Source organism: Amphiura filiformis, chromosome 19, assembly GCF_039555335.1.
Source record: "Amphiura filiformis chromosome 19, Afil_fr2py, whole genome shotgun sequence".
Taxonomy (NCBI): domain Eukaryota; kingdom Metazoa; phylum Echinodermata; class Ophiuroidea; order Amphilepidida; family Amphiuridae; genus Amphiura; species Amphiura filiformis.
The window spans coordinates 35,515,015-35,533,162 of record NC_092646.1 but is presented as its reverse complement, the minus strand read 5'-3'; the positions used below and the strand labels follow the sequence as shown (position 1 = coordinate 35,533,162).

The window sequence follows — 18,148 nt, the reverse complement described above, 5'->3', positions numbered from 1 at the left end:
CCATGGCCCATAGAACTGTGTGCATCTATCAGGAACTAACCGTTTGTTATGCTAAATAGCGTTCCCAATTTTTGTGTTTAAGGTCACGCTTTACATTCTTGAACATCAAAGGAGTTCTCTGTGTCAGAAATTTTCGGAATTTCTTGTGCTCATGTGTATGATATTGATATATATTTTATAGTGGAATACACCTTAATTTACAATCATTAATCATTTTAAAACCCATACTCCCTCCCTCTGTATATGGCTTTACCTATATATATCTTCCACATCTGGAGTGAGTATTTCAAATGGAAGTTACCCAACTGTCTATTCTATTTCAAACTAATACTCCCTCTGTGGAAGAATTTAGCTAAATCTTCCACAGGGGTAGTGTGGATTTTATATGGAATAGCCCAATATGATTTGATATTTCATTTCAGCTGGGACAAGAAGATGCATTTACAAAAGAATTTAAATGGATACCAACAAGTTGCCATGGGAAAGTGAGATTTGTTACTTCTACAACTCATGAGGGCAACACACTGACAGACTTACAAAAGCGTATCCCTGAAGCCAAGCTGGTGGCGCTTTCCCAGTTGAATGAAGATGCAAAGAGGGATATTGTCAAAAACTATTTTGGAAGGTTTAACAAGGTAAGTAAAAAGATTGCTTTGTGAAAAAAGTGATTGTTTTATTCAAAATTTGCATTTAATTTATTTTTATTTTGCGACATTGATTTTTGGACGTTGATATAACATGATTTGTAATGACATTGTTTTAACATCAAGTTGTGAGTGTATTATTTATTCAAACGTCCCTATTAAGTCATGTCAAACGCTGTAACAATTTATGAACCTTACATTCACAAGTTGGCGTCGAAACAATGTCATACTGACGCCATATCAACGTGTGAAAATCAACATTGCAAATAATGTTGTCACAACATGAAAACGAGTTCACTAATTTGCGTATTTACAACGTAGATGACAACTTCAGTACAACATAGATTACTTTAATACACAAACTTTGAACATTGTAACGACGTAAAATTGTTGGCTGGGAAAGGGGGCTATATCATATGTATTGAGCAAATCAGAGATATGGAAAGAATAGTCAGAAGGGCTGGCTGGAGGGGATTAAGCTTACAATTAGTAAAAGATATAAAAGCTATTTTTTGATTGGTTACTCAGATGATTTATTGATGTCATTAACCAATCAGAGGTACTGTAAGAAATTAAGGCACTAGTACTATGTTGAAAATCAAATGGAATGGTGATGACACTTGGAGATCCTGTAAATATCTCGGATCACTTCTGGACACAAAATCCGATATCACAAGAAGGAAGCGTCTTGCCATAGCAGCTTATAATAAACTAAATCACGTTTTCAAAAACAAGAATGTAATGCCCAAAAACAAACTGAGAAGTTTCAACACGTATGTAGAAAGTATTTCTTGTACAACAGCAAACTATGGACAATAACAAAATCAACCGAGGAAGAAATTGACATTTTCCAAAGATCTCCCCTGATGAGAAGGCTATTAGACATCAAATGGCCAAAGAAAATCTCAAATCAAGAACTCTACGAGAAAACCAAGGAAACAAAGTGGAGTAATAAAATCAAGAAGAGGCGGCTCCTTTGGTTACGACACCTCCTGAGACTACCTCCTGAGACTACCCCAGATAAAGCAAGCTCTTCAAGAATACGAACGACACGTAAAACGACCAAGAGGGAAACCAAAAACTATGTGGATATCAGCAATTCAAAAAGAGCTGAAAGAAATCAAAGAAGACTTAACCATAAAGAAAGCGACTGAACTTTCAAGAGAGAGAGAGACCTACTTGGAGAAACTTTATTGATGGCGCTATGTCAAACTGCTGACAAGAAGCGTTTATAAGGAAGGGACTGCAAGAAACTAAGGCAGTACTGCCCATATTGTTAATTCCTCTGTTCTTTCCCATTATTTTCTAGACTCTTGATCCAGGACAACTCAAAATGCTGACAGAAGCAGAAGGAGCTAACAATCCTCTGTGGCTGTCCATGGCATGTGAAGAGTTGAGAGTGTTTGGCATCTTTGAGAAAGTGACAGAATACATCAGCGGTCTTCCAGAAACTTTAGAAGGACTACTGGCGGCTATATTGGCTCGTCTTATCAGGGAGGACGAGTCCAAGGTAGTTGAAAAGGTAAGACTTGGGGGAAGGTCCCAGGCAGTTTAAAAGGTAAGACTTGGGGAAAGTCAATTACTATGTGCCTAGTGAAGGGAAACAATCGGGGAAAAGTAATTTTTGGCAAGTCACCGGGCACTTGGCTGACCAGGATGTGGTATGTGGACCAAGCATTAATTTATGGCACCCAATTTGGGCCCCTTTAAATTAAATAGTCTAGAATAAGGTATGTAAATACAAAATATATATCAAATAATTTTGATTTTTTGAAATTCGGGATATAATACAAATTTTATGGCAAATTATTAAAAATTTATATATTTGATATTTAACAGTCCTCAAAGTAAACTTTATAAATCTAATGATATGTACCTAAAGTGTATGTAGCTGGGAGGAAAAGCCATCCATTGGAAAATTTGATCATCCGCATTGAAGATATACTTTTTTTTCTCCAAAAGACCTCAAATTTGTTGGTCTTTTTGAGAATGAGAAAAATGTATATCTTCAATACAAAAAGTCAAAATTTTCAAATGATGGATGGCTTTTTCTCCCAGCTACATACACTTTAAGTTCATATCATTATAGATTTATACAGTTAACTTTGAGGACTGCTAAATGTCAAAATATCAATTTTTAATAATTTGCCATAAAATTAGTCTTACATTGGAAATTTAAAAAAAATCTAAATTATTTGACATAAGAACATTCCTAGTATTCAAAATGCAATGTGTCTGATGTGCTATCATGTCCCACAAAAGACACTGCAGACATAATGCTATCCGATCCCTTAAAAAGAGGTTAACCTTGTTGAAAATACTTTTTAATACTAAGATATCTTGATCAAATGAGACTCAAGGCATTAATATTTCAGCACGGTAATAGGGATATTTTGTTCATCATTTCGTAGTTGGGCAGGAAAAACTAGCTCCTATAAGTGCTTTTGGCCCTGAACATGTATAACACAAAACTGCCAACAGGTTGCATAGTTGGTTTTGCTTTAAACATGTTCAGGGGCCAATAACACATAGGAGGTTTTTCCTGTCTAATGACAATTTATGTTCTTCCTATGTAGATGCTGTGCTATTTGGAATGTTCCCAACAAGGTCTGAAGGAAACAGAACTACAGCTTATCCTGAGTGATGATATGCCAACGCCAATTGCCATGTTATTCTGGTCCATGGCAAGACGAACACTCAAACCTTTCCTGAGAAGCGCTACAAGATCAGGAGAAGTTGAACGGCTTCAGTTCTTTCACATGTCTATTAGGAGGGTGAGTTTGATTGATTTTGAATAGATTGCCCTGCACTACAAGCAGGTTTCACTCATCACCTATATGTATGTCGATCTGCAATCATAGATTTTTCAAAGATACTAATTTTACAGGTGCAAGTGATTAGCATTTTTTGACATCTATGGATAGGTACCACGTGAACGTTGTTGTGCAGGGCGATCTATTCAAAAATTGTATACATCTATTGCTATGGTAGTTAATCCGATTATTACGTCACTTCAATAGCGTATATATTTTGCTTTTTTTTTCAAAGGCTGTTCAAACTTTCTTGGACAAAGACCAATCCACATTACAAGCTTATCACAGTAAGCTAGCCGACTACTTCCTCAACCATTGCACGGATGATGCAACCGTTATCTTAGAGGTACCGTACCAATTATCCAGAGCTAAATCGGTCCAAAAGTTGATTGACTTTTTCCGCAAGGATAGCCGTGGAGCGAAAGTTCACTCCTTTCAGCGATCTCAGTACCTGAAGGTTAGTAATTTTGACTATGTAAAAACAGGGAAAATGTGACACAACATCCAGGGGATTAATACAAAAGGTGTAAACAAAGTTAAAAACCTTTCAAAAAGACAAGACTTTTCTTTTTCAAGGGATAAAAATAGAGACCAGCTATCAGTTTATACTTCACAGGTGAGGCCCTGATCATTTATTCATATCCGCCATTTTGGATTTTTGCCATTTTGTGCATTTTGAAACCAAAGACGAATTTTTTCTTCATTTTTTAAAGTCCCCAATTAATCTGTATGCAATTACCTATCATGTGAGACATGTTAATGGCTTGGCTTCGATTTAGTTTTCTTCTTCTGACAATTTTCACTTTACGGCCGCCATCTTGGATTTTGAGCTGAATTTTCATAAATTTTCAAGTTTTACCGGTTTTTAACCCGGGCTTAATTTTTCTTCAAATTTTGATGTCGCCAAGTAATCCTTGTACAATTATCGTTCATATAGTACATGCAAATTGGTTGGCTTCGACTTAGTTATCTTTTTTTGAACTTTTTTGAACAAGTGATCGAGCGGTCTATGTACATCAACCCCTGTGTACTTGTAGAGACCAGCTTTAATCATTGTAATGATCAAAGAGTTTACTGGAGTTAAACATACATTATGTGACACAAAAATCCTCACACATTTAAGTTTAGCTTTGTGAAGAAACTTTTATATATATACACTAGTGGAAGTTTTGGATGAGAAAACGGACATTTTGATGAGAATCGGCCAAAATGGTGAGAATTTAATTTTCTCATTCTTTTGGATGAGAAACTTCCTGGTGTGTGTGTCAATCATTATTGTCTTATTAAAACTGGTGGGAATTGCTAATCCCCGATTATTATTTTCTCATCCAAAAGAATGAGAAAATTAAATTCTCACCATTTTGGCCGATTCTCATCAAAATGTCCGTTTTCTCATCCAAAACTTCCACTAGTGTAGGCATCATGATACTCTATGTACTGCTGGCTATCTTTTTTCTCGTGTTTTGTCTTAATTTGATTTGTCTGATGACCATGGTCACAAACCCCCCAACAATAAGGCTATCATACTAGCACGTGTTACTTTTACGATATTTTAGTATAGGTTTTTTATTTTTTATTTTTTTATTTTTTTAAGTTATTAAGCATATATAAAGAATTTAAAAAAGCGATTTTTAAGAAAATTTATTTTCGGTGCTAAATTTTTCTTGAGAAAAGGCATTTTTGTGATTTTTCTTGTATTGACGACAACGTTAAAGATATTTTTGTGTTGATTCGTTTGTCAAAATGGAAACTCGGGTGGCTTTCAAAATAGAGTATCATGTGTCCACGGCCATGATGATTAAGATAACAAAGTTTGAAATTGACGATAAAAATCCTCTTATTGCCATTTTATACCAAGAGAGATTTTCCAATTCAGAACAAAATATTTGAACCGTATTTTACTTAAAAAATTTGAATTTTAAGCTGTTGAAATCCCAAGTGGAATCAAATTTGGTTCATTCAGGTTGCATGAGATATGATATGCATAGAAATGATCCAAAATGTTGGTTTTCTAGCACTTTAGAGATATCATATTTTCAAATTACTGCAGATATCTAGTTTTGTCGATTATGTAGGCCTATGCATTTTAAACATTTTGTATTGATAAATGATTGATTATCGATATCGATAATCGATAATCGATTATCGATTATCGATTTTCCTCCATCACCCTCAACCACACACATATTACCCCCCTCCCACCCGACCTAATCATCCTTAGCGATCTGCGATTGAACATGACAGTCTGTGATCATCATTTGCTTGTTAGGTTTTAGAATTTAATTGAATATTGACAATTAATTGATCATTCATGGTCGGTTATCGACTGTTTATTAACCCCCCCTTCCCACCACCACCACCAACTCAAACACTGCTTTACAACGACATCTACCGGTGGCGTGTTAAATAAAGACTGTGATCACGAACACCTACACTAGTGGAAGTTTTGGATGAGAAAACGGACATTTTGATGAGAATCGGCCAAAATGGTGAGAATTTAATTTTCTCATTCTTTTGGATGAGAAACTTCCTGGTGTGTGTGTCAATCATTATTGTCTTATTAAAACTGGTGGGAATTGCTAATCCCCGATTATTATTTTCTCATCCAAAAGAATGAGAAAATTAAATTCTCACCATTTTGGCCGATTCTCATCAAAATGTCCGTTTTCTCATCCAAAACTTCCACTAGTGATAGTAATGCCTTATCCTTAAGGGATTTGGAATGAGCGTTTTGAGCATTTCGACAGTATTTTTTGTGGGACATGAGAGCACATCAGACACATTGAATTGCATTTTGAATACGAAGAATGTCTTTCTGATATCAAATAATTTTCATATTTTGAAATTCACGATATATTAAATACAAATTTTATGACAAATTATTAAAATTTGATATTTTTCACATTTTTGATATATAACAGTCCTCGAAGTAAATTTTATAAATCTAATGATATATTCTTAAAGTGTATGTAGCTGGGAGCAAAAGCCGATGATCAATTGAAAATTTTGACATTTCATATTGAAGATATGGATTTTTTCTCAAAATGACCTAATTTTTTTTGTGGTGTTGGGGGGAAAAATTCCATATCTTCAATATGAAAGGTCAAAATTTTCAATTGATTGTCGGCTTTTCATCCCACCTACATACACTTTAAGTACATATTATCATCAGATTTATAAAGTTTACTTTGAGTACTGATAAATATCAAAAATATCAATTTTTAATCATTTGCCATAAAATGTGTATTACATTGCAAATTTCAAAAAATCAAAATTATTTGATATCAGAAGGACATTCTTCGTATTCAGAATGCAATTCGATATGTCTGATGTGCTCTAATGTCCCACAATAAATACTGTCCAAACGCTCATACCCCATCCCTTAACACAGCTAGAGAAATTACAACTGATGGGTAATGATATAACATGAATAATACAAATTTTTCACTGAACAAAGGAATAACCTTTGACCTGACCTCATGTCAGGTTAGCCCTGATTGAAATTAGTCCTAACCTCCAGTTGTTTTGTTCAGTTCTGTATGTGACTCGGTCAAGTCCCTTCTATAAGCGCCCACCCAATGACTTCACAACAAGCAAACTTATATAAGTTTATTAACTGTTCATGCAAATCTGAATCATGGTCTGAAACATATGAAACACTGGTGACGATAGATGAATATTTTGGGCCTTTTTGATGTCTTGTTGGCCTAACCAATGCAAAGAATAAGTGCCCACCCAAAATGATTTTGTTAAGCACCCTGGGGGTTAATGGAACAAATACGGTACATGAATTTAGTTTGGCTAGGGGAAAAAAGAGAGAAAAATAAAACTCATTTTGTAAAAATCTATTCAAGACTTTTTCTGTATTTGTTTCCGATTTACAGAAATTCCGTTGTATGACACCAGTCAACCAACCCAATATGTGTACTCAGTACGGCATGTGTCAGTTCTGCGAGAATGGCCGTGGAGCGTTTGGTCAAACACCGTTTCCAAATAAAGACTGCTGTATACAGTGTGGAAATTTTGTACCACCTAATTTCAAGAATGACAAACAAGCTGGTAAGTTAACCCCCTGAGCACTACCTGCCGATCTAACATTGCCTCTGATTGGTCAATTACATGATATTTTCACTTTAATGACCAATCAGAATGGAGCTTTGCAAATAATTCACCCCAATTGTTTTGTATGATGAAATTATTCTAACAATGTTGCTGATTGGGCCAATTGATAATGAAAACTTCTTTTTGGCCAATCGGCAGGTAGTTCTCATGGGATTGAATGTATCAAAGAAAGTAGTTCTTGTAAATGTACCCCAGACTATAATATGCATAATACACTATGCATGATGTTATGGTAAAACCAACATATTGGATTGCCGTACATGGGGACTAAAAAAGTGTGCCTTGGGCAGCTATTGGCAAAACTGTGAAATACAGACAGCAAAAGAATTAAGGTACCAGTTATGTTCACCCCATTATATTCTAAATAAAGACAAATACAGTAAAAACTTGATAGTTAGCATATGTGCTTACTATCAAGCGCTTGTGAAAAACATGAAATTGTACCATAGTCCGGCACTTTCCCAACTGAGCTAATGGAGTTGAGACACACATTTGCAGGTTTACTTGTTTGTATATAACTATGTATATCGATGATTTGCTCAAAACCCTTTACACTTCTGTGGATGGGGCTCTTCATGTTTGCATGTTTTAAAAGTGCTCGAAAGTAAGCACATATTATGCTAACTATCAAGTTTTTTTGGTATTAGACTAGGAGCCCAGACAATTTATTCAGCTCAGAAGAGACAAAAGGTTTGGTGGTCTGATTATGTTAGTATAGGCCCAAGATTCAATATTCCATATTGCTGCCGGGTCACAGCCTGTACGTTCAGCCTGGGGGTCACAAAGTAGGGGGCCAAAAAATGCATTTATTCAGCTCAAGAGAGACATGGACAAAACTTGTTGGATATCAATCCCAGGATGATACTTTTCATGCCTATAGCAATGACAGCAATTTTGGCCTGTACGGGGCCCAGACAGTAGCCCCAAAGGGCCCGCCCATATGGTGTTATTCAGCTGAAGAGAGACAAGGATGAATCTTTTTGCATTGGAACTATTACACATTGGGGCGCACAAAAATACCAATGACAGCAACTTTTTTCCTGTCACGGGGCCCAGACAGTAGCCTCAAAGGGCCCAATGTCCCATAGCTGATTTATTCAGCTGAAGAGAGACATGGATGAATCTTTTTGCATTGGAACTATTACCCTTTGGGGCTTACAAAAATACCAATGACAGCAACTTTTTTCCTGTACGGGGCCCAGACAGTAGCCTCAAAGGGCCCAATGTCCCATAGCTGATTTATTCAGCTGAAGAGAGACATGGATGAATCTTTTTGCATGGGAACTATTACCCATTGGGGCTTACAAAAATACCAATGACAGCAACTTTTTCCTGTACGGGGCCCAGACAGTAGCCTCAAAGGGCCCGATGCCCCATAACAGGTTATTCAGCTGAAGGAAGACATGGATAAATCTTTTTGCATTGGAACTATTACACATTGGGGTACACAAAAATACCAATGACAGCAACTTTTTCCTGTACGGGGGCCCAGACAGTAGCCTCAAAGGCAGTGTTCGTTTTAAGTGGTAATCCGGGCGTCCTGATGGCCAAAATTGCCGTCGGATTACCAGAAATTCACTGCCGGTTATCCGGCGGACGTCCACATATTTTTCACCATTACAGTGTCTGAAACGATGTCCTACGATTCCTCATCAAAATTAATTTAAAACGTAATTATATCTCAGTTTTCCCAATCAGTTTTCCATGATTTTAAAGCTAAAATCGCCAACTAATTGAAATAGTAATTGTTCGATAAAGTCAATTTAAAATCATTAAGCTTACGCACGGTCGTGTATGGAACATGATAACATCCATCCCGGAAGTCTTCGTATTTCGCTTTCACACCGCCGCATCCCCACATACCTAGTTTGGGCTCGATTATAATTAGTGTGCACTGTGCAGATTTCTTTTACTCCGTACTCGTACAGTCGTACTGTGTCTTTGTGATTGTGTTATTATTTCGTTGACCTTTGGCCTGTTAGAAGGAATCTGTAAATGATACATTACACTGAACATCGCTTCCACGCAATTATGCTTGTTTGGAACTGTGCCTTTGAGGTCGTGACAGTTTGACAGCAAAACGTTGTTTCAACGTCACCTCGTTTCAATTCGAATTTCTTCGTATGGGACCCGTGGCGAAGAAACTAATGCTTCTACTTCTAAATCTAAGAAGAGGGATATGGATAGAGATCTTTGGGGGATAATATACGGATGACCAAAAATTTTGGCGGATGACCAGATTTCATGGCATGGTCATCCGGCGGATGACCAGATTTTTTTCCTTAAAACGGACACTGCTCAAAGGGCCGATGCCCCATAACAGGTTATTCAGCTGAAGGAAGAATTGGGTGAATCTTTTTGCATTGCAACTATTACCCTTTGGGGTTTACAATAAAACTAATGACACTACATGACAGCAACTTTTTCCTGTACAGGGGCCCAGACAGTAGCTTCAAAGGAAAGGGCCCGATGCCCCATTACTGGTTATTCAGCTGAAGAGACACATGGGTGGATCTTTTTAAATTTGAACTATTACCCATTGGGGATTACAAAAATACAAAGGACAGCAGCTTTTTTTTTGTAATGGGCCCTATACAGTAGCCTCAAGGGGCCCAATATCCCATAACTTGTTATTCAGGTGAAGAGACACATGTGTGGATCTTTTTGAATTGGAACTTTTGCACATGGGGTCAACAAAATACCAATGACAGCAACCTTTTCCTGTACATGGGCCCAGACAATAGCCTCAAAGGGCCCAATATCCCATAACTTTATATTCAACTGAAGAAACATAGACATGTGAGTGGATCTTTTGAATTGGAATTATTGCACATTGAGGTCTAAAAATACCAATGACAGCAACTTTTTCCTGTACGGGGGCCCAGACAGTTGCCTTAAAGGCCCGATGTCACATAAGTGATCGATTTATTCAGCTGAAGAGACGCATGGATGAATCTTTTTGCATTAGAACTATTACCCATAATTAGCATGATTAGGGTTTACACACTTTTCCTGTACATGGACCCAGACAGTAGCCTGAAAGGGCCCGATGTCCCATAACTGGTTATTCAGCTGAAGAAACACATGGATGAATCTTTTTGTAATGGAAGTATTACCCATTGGGGTTTGTAAAATACCAATGCCAGCAACGCTCTTCCTGTACGGGAGCTCAGACAGTAGCCTCAAAGGGCCCGATGTCCCATAACTGGTTTATTCAGCTGAAGAAACACATGGATGAATCTTTTTGCAATGGAACTATTACTCATTGGGGTTTGCAAAAAATACCGATGCCAGCAACTAATTTCCTGTACGGGAGCCCAGACAGTAGCCTCAAAGGGCCCGATAGCCCATAAATTCTAACACCCTGTCTGGTAAGTCCATCAGAGTTGATATACCAGTGTTGCAGAATGGGCGTCAAGTCTACACTACATCAAAAGTCAAAGCTGAAACATTTTGCCAGACCTTTGCCGCTATAAAAGGTTAGCTTCCCCGCACAGAAAAATCTGCTCCTGAAGTTCAGCTTCAACAACATGCTCAAAGGTCCTGATGAAATCATTGCAAGCGTCCTGAAGGAATACAGCGCAGAACTGGCAAGACCACTCAGTCTGCTGTTTGAGCTTTGCTTCTCCAAGGGAGCTTTTCCAAGCCAATGGAATACTGCATTTTTCATCCCTATTTATACATTTATACGAGATGCGAAGTTTAATTCATCTATGTACCTCTGCTCTGCATCACCAGCAAGAGCAAGGAGGCTGTTGTACAGAACCAACTTCAGAATTACCTCCTTGAAAACCAACTGATATCAGATAGACAGTTTGGATTTAGGCCATACCACAATATAACTAACCCAAGAGTGGTCCAACTTCCTGGGCAGAGGCAACGACCTGCGCCTGACTGCCCTGGATATCAAAGGAGCATTCAATAACGTCTGTCATAATGGAATATGATCATGGCAAAAGGAATATACGGCAAGCTGCTCATCTGGATTAGTAGCTACCTGACAGATCATTCCATCAAAGTTGTCTGTATCTGGCCATCCTCCATTACGGGTCAATATTGAACTCACTTTTATTCTCTGTCTTCATTGATGACCTGGGTGATGAGTGTGAAACCCAATTCTACATCTACGCATATGATTCCATGTAAGGCAATGGCAACACGGTATCAAGAAAGAGGAATCAAACCAAGATAAATATTCTGTTTGGTACCACCACACTGGGTGAGAAGGAGGAGCTGGAGATCCGGGGAGTCACAGTCGACAGAAAAGCACAATTCTAACGCCTTATACAGAGCAGGACAGAAGGTGGGCGCTCTGAGGAGAGTTGCAAATAAACTTGATATCAGAGAGGCTTCAGAGGCAGAGCAACTGTTTACAAGGCTAAAGTTTGCAGTGTGATGAAAGACGCCTCACTGTCTAAGATGAGTGCCAGCACACCCACTCTAGGATTACTAGACTCTATCCAGAGGAAGGACCTTCAATCATAAGCGTGAGCGAAGAGGAAGCAAGTACAGAGCTGAACATCACATCTCTCCATCAAAAACGTCAAGTGGCTGCAACAACAGTCCTTTTAATATAAAATGCACACCAGCTTGTTCCCATCAGATCTGAAGGCACAGCTACCAAAGCCTGTCCATACCATACCATGCTCTCAAAGTATCAGTTTCTAGAACCATACCTACTGGCAGGACCTTCATCCACACTTCAGTTCACCTTTGGAATAGCCTACCAGATGGGGTAGTCGGAGACATATCTGACAATGGAGCACCATCCTTCAAGAGCAGCGTGCATAAGGATCTTATTTCACATGTCTGATGCTTTACCCTTTACACTTGTTGTTCCTAAGCTACGGTGAACCACTGATTGGCAAATGTGGTTTTCTTTTATATAGTGCCTATAAGTGCCTTGAAATGTGTCACTCTTCATGGGCTATTGTTCACTTTAGTATTTAAAAACCATTAAAAATGTTTTTCAGCCAAAGAGACACACAGATCTTTTTGAATTGGAACTATTGTATATTGGGGTTTACAAAAATACCAATGACAGCAACTTTTTCCTATTTGGGGGCCCAAACAGTAGCCTCAAAGGACCCGATGTCCCATAACTTGTCAATATGCAATAGTTCCAATTCAAAAAGATCCATCCGTGTGTCTATTTGGCTGAATAACCAGTTTGGGACATCAAACCCTTTGAGGCTACTGTCTGGGCCCCCGTACAGGACAAAGTTGCTATCCTTGGTATTTTTGTAGACCCCAATGTACAATAGTTCCAATTAAACAAGATCCATCCAAGTGTCTCTTCAGCTGAATAACCAGTTATGGGATATCGGGCCCATTTAGGCTACCGCCTGGGCCCCCCCATACAGGAAAGAGTTGGTGTCATTGGTATTTTTGTATACCCAATGGGTAATTCAAAAGATTCATCCATGTGTCTCTTCAGCTGAATGGGTAGTTCATTGGTAGATCACCAGCGGTCATCTTCGAGTCTAATTTCATCCTTCTTAAGATAAGCACTCCTGGTGTAGTTGTCTCTTTGAAGATGACAAAATTTGAAAAATCAGTTATAGGACATTGGGCCCTTTGGAAAATTAGACAAATCAGTTATGGGACATTGGGCCCTTTGAGGCTACTGTCTGGGCCCCCGCACAGGAAAAATTTGCTGTCATTGGTATTTTTTTGCACCCCAATGTGTAATAGTTCCAATGCAAAAATATTTATGCATGTCTTCGTTCAGCTGAATAACCTGTTATGAGACATCAGGGTCTTTGAGGCTACTGTCTGGGCCCCTGTACAGGAACAAAATGCTGTCATTGGTATTTTTGTGCACCCCAATGTGTAATAGTTCCAATGCAAAAGATTTATCCATGTCTTCCTTCAGCTGAATAACCTGTTATGGGGCATCGGGCCCTTTGAGGCTACTGTCCGGGCCCCCGTACAGGAAAAATTTGCTGTCATTGGTATTTTTGTGCACCCCAATGTGTAATAGTTCCAATGCAAAAAGATTTATGCATGTCTTCGTTCAGCTGAATAACCTGTTATGAGACATCAGGGTCTTTGAGGCTACTGTCTGGGCCCCTGTACAGGAACAAAATGCTGTCATTGGTATTTTTGTGCACCCCAATGTGTAATAGTTCCAATGCAAAAAGATTTATCCATGTCTTCCTTCAGCTGAATAACCTGTTATGGGGCATCGGGCCCTTTGAGGCTACTGTCTGGGCCCCCGTACAGGAAAAATTTGCTGTCATTGGTATTTTTGTGCACCCCAATGTGTAATAGTTCCAATGCAAAAAGATTTATGCATGTCTTCGTTCAGCTGAATAACCTGTTATGAGACATCAGGGTCTTTGAGGCTACTGTCTGGGCCCCTGTACAGGAACAAAATGTTGTCATTGTATTTGTGTGCACCCCAATGTGTAATAGTTCCAATTGAAAAAGATTCAACCATGTCTCTCTTTAGCTGAATAAATCAGTTATTGGACATTGGGCCCTTTGAGGCTACTGTCTGGGCCCCGAACAGGAAAAAAGTTGCTGTCATTGGTATTTTTGTGCACCACAATGTGTAATAGTTCCAATGCAAAAAGATTTATCCATGTCTTCCTTCAGCTGAATAACCTGTTATGGGGCATTGGGCCCTTTGAGGCTACTGTCTGGGCCCCCGTACAGAAAAAAGTTGCTGTCATTGGTATTTTTGTGCACCCCAATGTGTAATAGTTCCAATGCAAAAAGATTTATCCATGTCTTCCTTCAGCTGAATAACCTGTTATGGGGCATCGGGCCCTTTGAGGCTACTGTCTGGGCCCCGTACAGGCCAAAATTGCTGTCATTGGTATTTTTGTGCACCCCAATGTGTAATAGTTCCAATGCAAAAAGATTTATCCATGTCTTCCTTCAGCTGAATAACCTGTTATGGAGCATCGGGCCCTTTGAGGCTACTGTCTGGGCCCCCGTACAGGAAAAAGTTGCCGTCATTGGTATTTTTGTAAACCCCAATGGGTAATAGTTCCAATGCAAAAAGATTCATCCATGTCTCTCTTCAGCTGAATAAATCAGCTATGGGACATTGGGCCCTTTGAGGCTACTTTTTGGGCTCCCGTACAGGAAAAAGTTGCTGTCATTGGTATTTTTGTGCGCCCAATGTGTAATAGTTCCAATGCAAAAAGATTCATCCTTGTCTCTCTTCAGCTGAATAACACCATATGGGCGGGCCCCTTTGGGGCTACTGTCTGGGCCCCCGTACAGGCCAAAATTGCTGTCATTGCTATAGGCACGAAAAGTATCCTCCTGGGAGTGATATCCAACAAGTTTTGTCCATGTCTCTCTTGAGCTGAATAAATGCATTTTTGGCCCCCTACTTTGTGACCCCCAGGCTGAACGTACAGGCTGTGACCCGGCAGCAATATGGAATATTGAATCTTGGGCCTTTACTAACATAATCAGACCATCAAACCTTTTGTCTCTTCTGAGCTGAATAAATTGTCTGGGCTCCTAGTCTATATGTCAGCAGTCAATACCTGTTCACCTATAGCTCTGATTTAAGAGCTCATTTGTTGATTGAAAATTAAAGAAACGGTGATCGAAAACCCAAGCATATAAATCAAAAGTTGAATTTCAATGTTCTAATCAATGGAAAGCACAGCACTAGTTCTCTTGTTCATGAACGGTTTGTGTACAAATCAATTCAGCATCAAAGTGGTTATGTAATTCTCTTGGTTACCAGATCACGCTATTTTGGTATGCCTTCGAGTGCCATATACTTTGTGTGGTGATTGTATCGATCGTGGTTCATTACTCAAGCGTGTGTTGACAAAGTAACATTACGTATAACTTCAATACTGAATAGGATATCCAACGGAGCAATCTGCAACTTTTGAATTTGCATCTTTTTGGGGATTTAGGATCACCGTATCTACATTTCTTATCTGATTTCTGGTTCTAAATTTGACATATTTTTTTTCTATTCTGCACAGCTATGAGCTGCACATTCCACCCGCCACCTGGCCCCAGATTTCCTGGTAAACACACATGCATTGTTTGCAGTAAAGCAATACATCTACCACCGGGGCGTAAACCAACGCTTGCCTACTTGTGTCAATTCTGTCAGTTGGGAGGCTTCAAAACGTGCTGTAAAATCAAAACCGATGGACGTTGAATGGAAATGTAATGTTAGGCCCCTCCCCCAAAAAAGTTGTTTGTTTGCCCTTTCCTGACCGACTGAAAAATCAAGAAAATCTTGGGTTGCGTTTTTATTTATTTTTTCCTTTTATAACCTCAAAAAATTCGTAATTTTTCCTCCAAAAATTCATAATTTTTTGCAAAAAAAATAATTAAAAAAATAATTTATACTTTTCTAAGATATTTTTTAGCATTTTGAATCCCAAACTTTGGCAAATGACTGTTTCCATGACGGTTCTCATTTTTCTTTGTTTGTGTTTTGTCTTTGAAACAAATGTGGGACTTTAACATCCGCTGTTTACATCATATTAAATTTTTTTTTAATCGACCTACCGACCCTCCTGATTTTTTTCATGAAAGGGCAAACAAATAATTTTATTTCTTGGCCTTATTATATCAAAGTGGTAAATCTTTATCAGAGATATAAAGGAGTCATTTTATCTCAGAGTCAACAAAACATGACTTAATGCTCTGTGTGGTAGCCATAGGCTTCAACATAAAGTTTTGAGGTATTTTCTCAAAATATCAAGAGCTAACTTAAGAACCACCGAACTAATACTAGGCTTGTTTGTACTCATTTTAATGCCGATTCTAAATATAGTCATGAAAATTTACATTTCTGAAATATTTGAATTTTTAAAACAAAATTTGAAATTTGTCGTCTGCAGTCGACACCCGCGTGGAAAGAGTTAACTGTAACGGGTGCTTATACAAGTTACCAAGAGTGTAATATTTATCTATAAAATTATCTATTCTATGTATAAAAAATTATAGCTTTTATATTATAGTCATTGTATATTAATTCTATATCATGTAATGCCAGGTTGTTATATGTATCTCAGGGGAAAACCTTTGTTTTAATATATAGATATTTGTAACAAATGTTAGACCATATGTGTCACCAGCTGCAACAAAACCCGGAACAAGTCGTCAGGCTTGTTTTTGAGTTTTAGACCTTAAAAATGACATTCCCATAAAAAAAAATTGGAATTCTTAATTTCATGGTATTTGACTGAGATAATCAATAATTAACAGTTGAACTATGATAATCCCTATTCAATCCTGTGTGAGGCAGGAAACTAATTGGCCCATTACTCTGAATAGCAATTTGGCAAAAATATCAAGGTATCATTTACAAAATTATCCATATCTTGAAAAGTATTGATGCTATGTATATAAATTTGGTATCATTTTGAAGCTTCTTTTTCTGTGCTTCCATTTTTATTCAAATCATGAAATGTCAAAAGTGCAACTTGTTCCGGGTTTTGTCAGAACGGGTCACATAATGTGACACAAACTGCTCTATGGGGGCCAAAGAAGGCATTTTTGAAAATAGTACTATAATTACTACATTAGGCTATCATATGTTGAAAACACCAAAGGTAGTACATACTTGGTGCTACAGTTTTGAAGTTTTGTGATGATGTTTTTTGTTGTTTCTTTACTGCATATTTTTGCCGGTATATCTCAATTTAAAATTTTAACGCCTTTGGCTCCCATCCCATGGACCAGATTGTGACACGTATAGGGCGATTTCCAGAAGATATAATGCATGGAGCAAGTACAAAGCAAATGAGTCAATCAATATCACTTCAACTCAGTGGGGATTTCTTTAGTACCTTATGCACGTATCACTGTCTTCTGGAGGCAGATTTGAACTAATGTCCTCTTGTGAAATTGCCCTGTAAGTACAGTAAGGCAAAAAATTAAGGTACCAGTTACGTTCACCCCCTGTATATCCTAAACAAAGGCATATATGTAATAATTGAAACCAACAGCCAATAGCTACATCTTTTAGCTCGAATTTAAGACCTCATTCGTTGACATTGTTTAAAAAATAAAGACACGCCGATCCAAAAACCCAAGGAAGATGCTCATTTAAAAGTTGCAGTTTGCCATATTGCATGCCCTATTGATTTGTACACAAAGCGTTCGCAACAAGATAACTAGCGCTGTGCCTTCATTGATTAGCACGAAAAACTAGCGTCGATTTATTTCGTATCTTCATCAGGTTTTGGACTACCATTTCTTTAATTCTCAACCAATTTCAACAAATAAGGTCTTAAATCAGAGCTAAAGAGTACAGGCATTGGCTGCTTGTTTTAATTTTGACACATTTCTCTTTATATAGGATATACAGGGGTGAACACAACTGGTACCTTAATTTTCTGGCTTACTGTAAAGAGGATCAATATTATATGGATGGGGAATGTATGTGTAAACAGATCTTTAGTTTGTTAATGATCTATTATGTGTATGTATGATCAGGGCTTTAATTTAATAAGAATTTGTGAAAGACTGGTAAACTTGCAATATCCTAACTTAAAATGTTATAAACATGTTTAGGCTTTGATTAAAACATTTAAATTTGACATTTGAATGGCAGGTTATATAACAGTC

At 38.0% G+C, this 18,148-nt stretch overlaps 1 protein-coding gene across 1 annotated transcript in view; it reads left to right on the top strand.

The window, feature by feature from the left end:
* LOC140141227 (telomerase protein component 1-like) overlaps nucleotides 1-15,746 on the top strand; it is a 48,432-nt gene extending 32,686 nt beyond the window's left edge. Inside the window, exons 13-18 of the mRNA XM_072163024.1 lie at nucleotides 423-635; nucleotides 1,954-2,166; nucleotides 3,221-3,418; nucleotides 3,693-3,914; nucleotides 7,342-7,516; nucleotides 15,544-15,746. Coding sequence (XP_072019125.1) covers nucleotides 423-635; nucleotides 1,954-2,166; nucleotides 3,221-3,418; nucleotides 3,693-3,914; nucleotides 7,342-7,516; nucleotides 15,544-15,725 — 1,203 coding nt within the window. The 3' untranslated portion in view covers nucleotides 15,726-15,746. The remainder of the gene's footprint in view (nucleotides 1-422; nucleotides 636-1,953; nucleotides 2,167-3,220; nucleotides 3,419-3,692; nucleotides 3,915-7,341; nucleotides 7,517-15,543) is intronic.
* The last annotated feature ends 2,402 nt before the right edge of the window (nucleotides 15,747-18,148 follow it).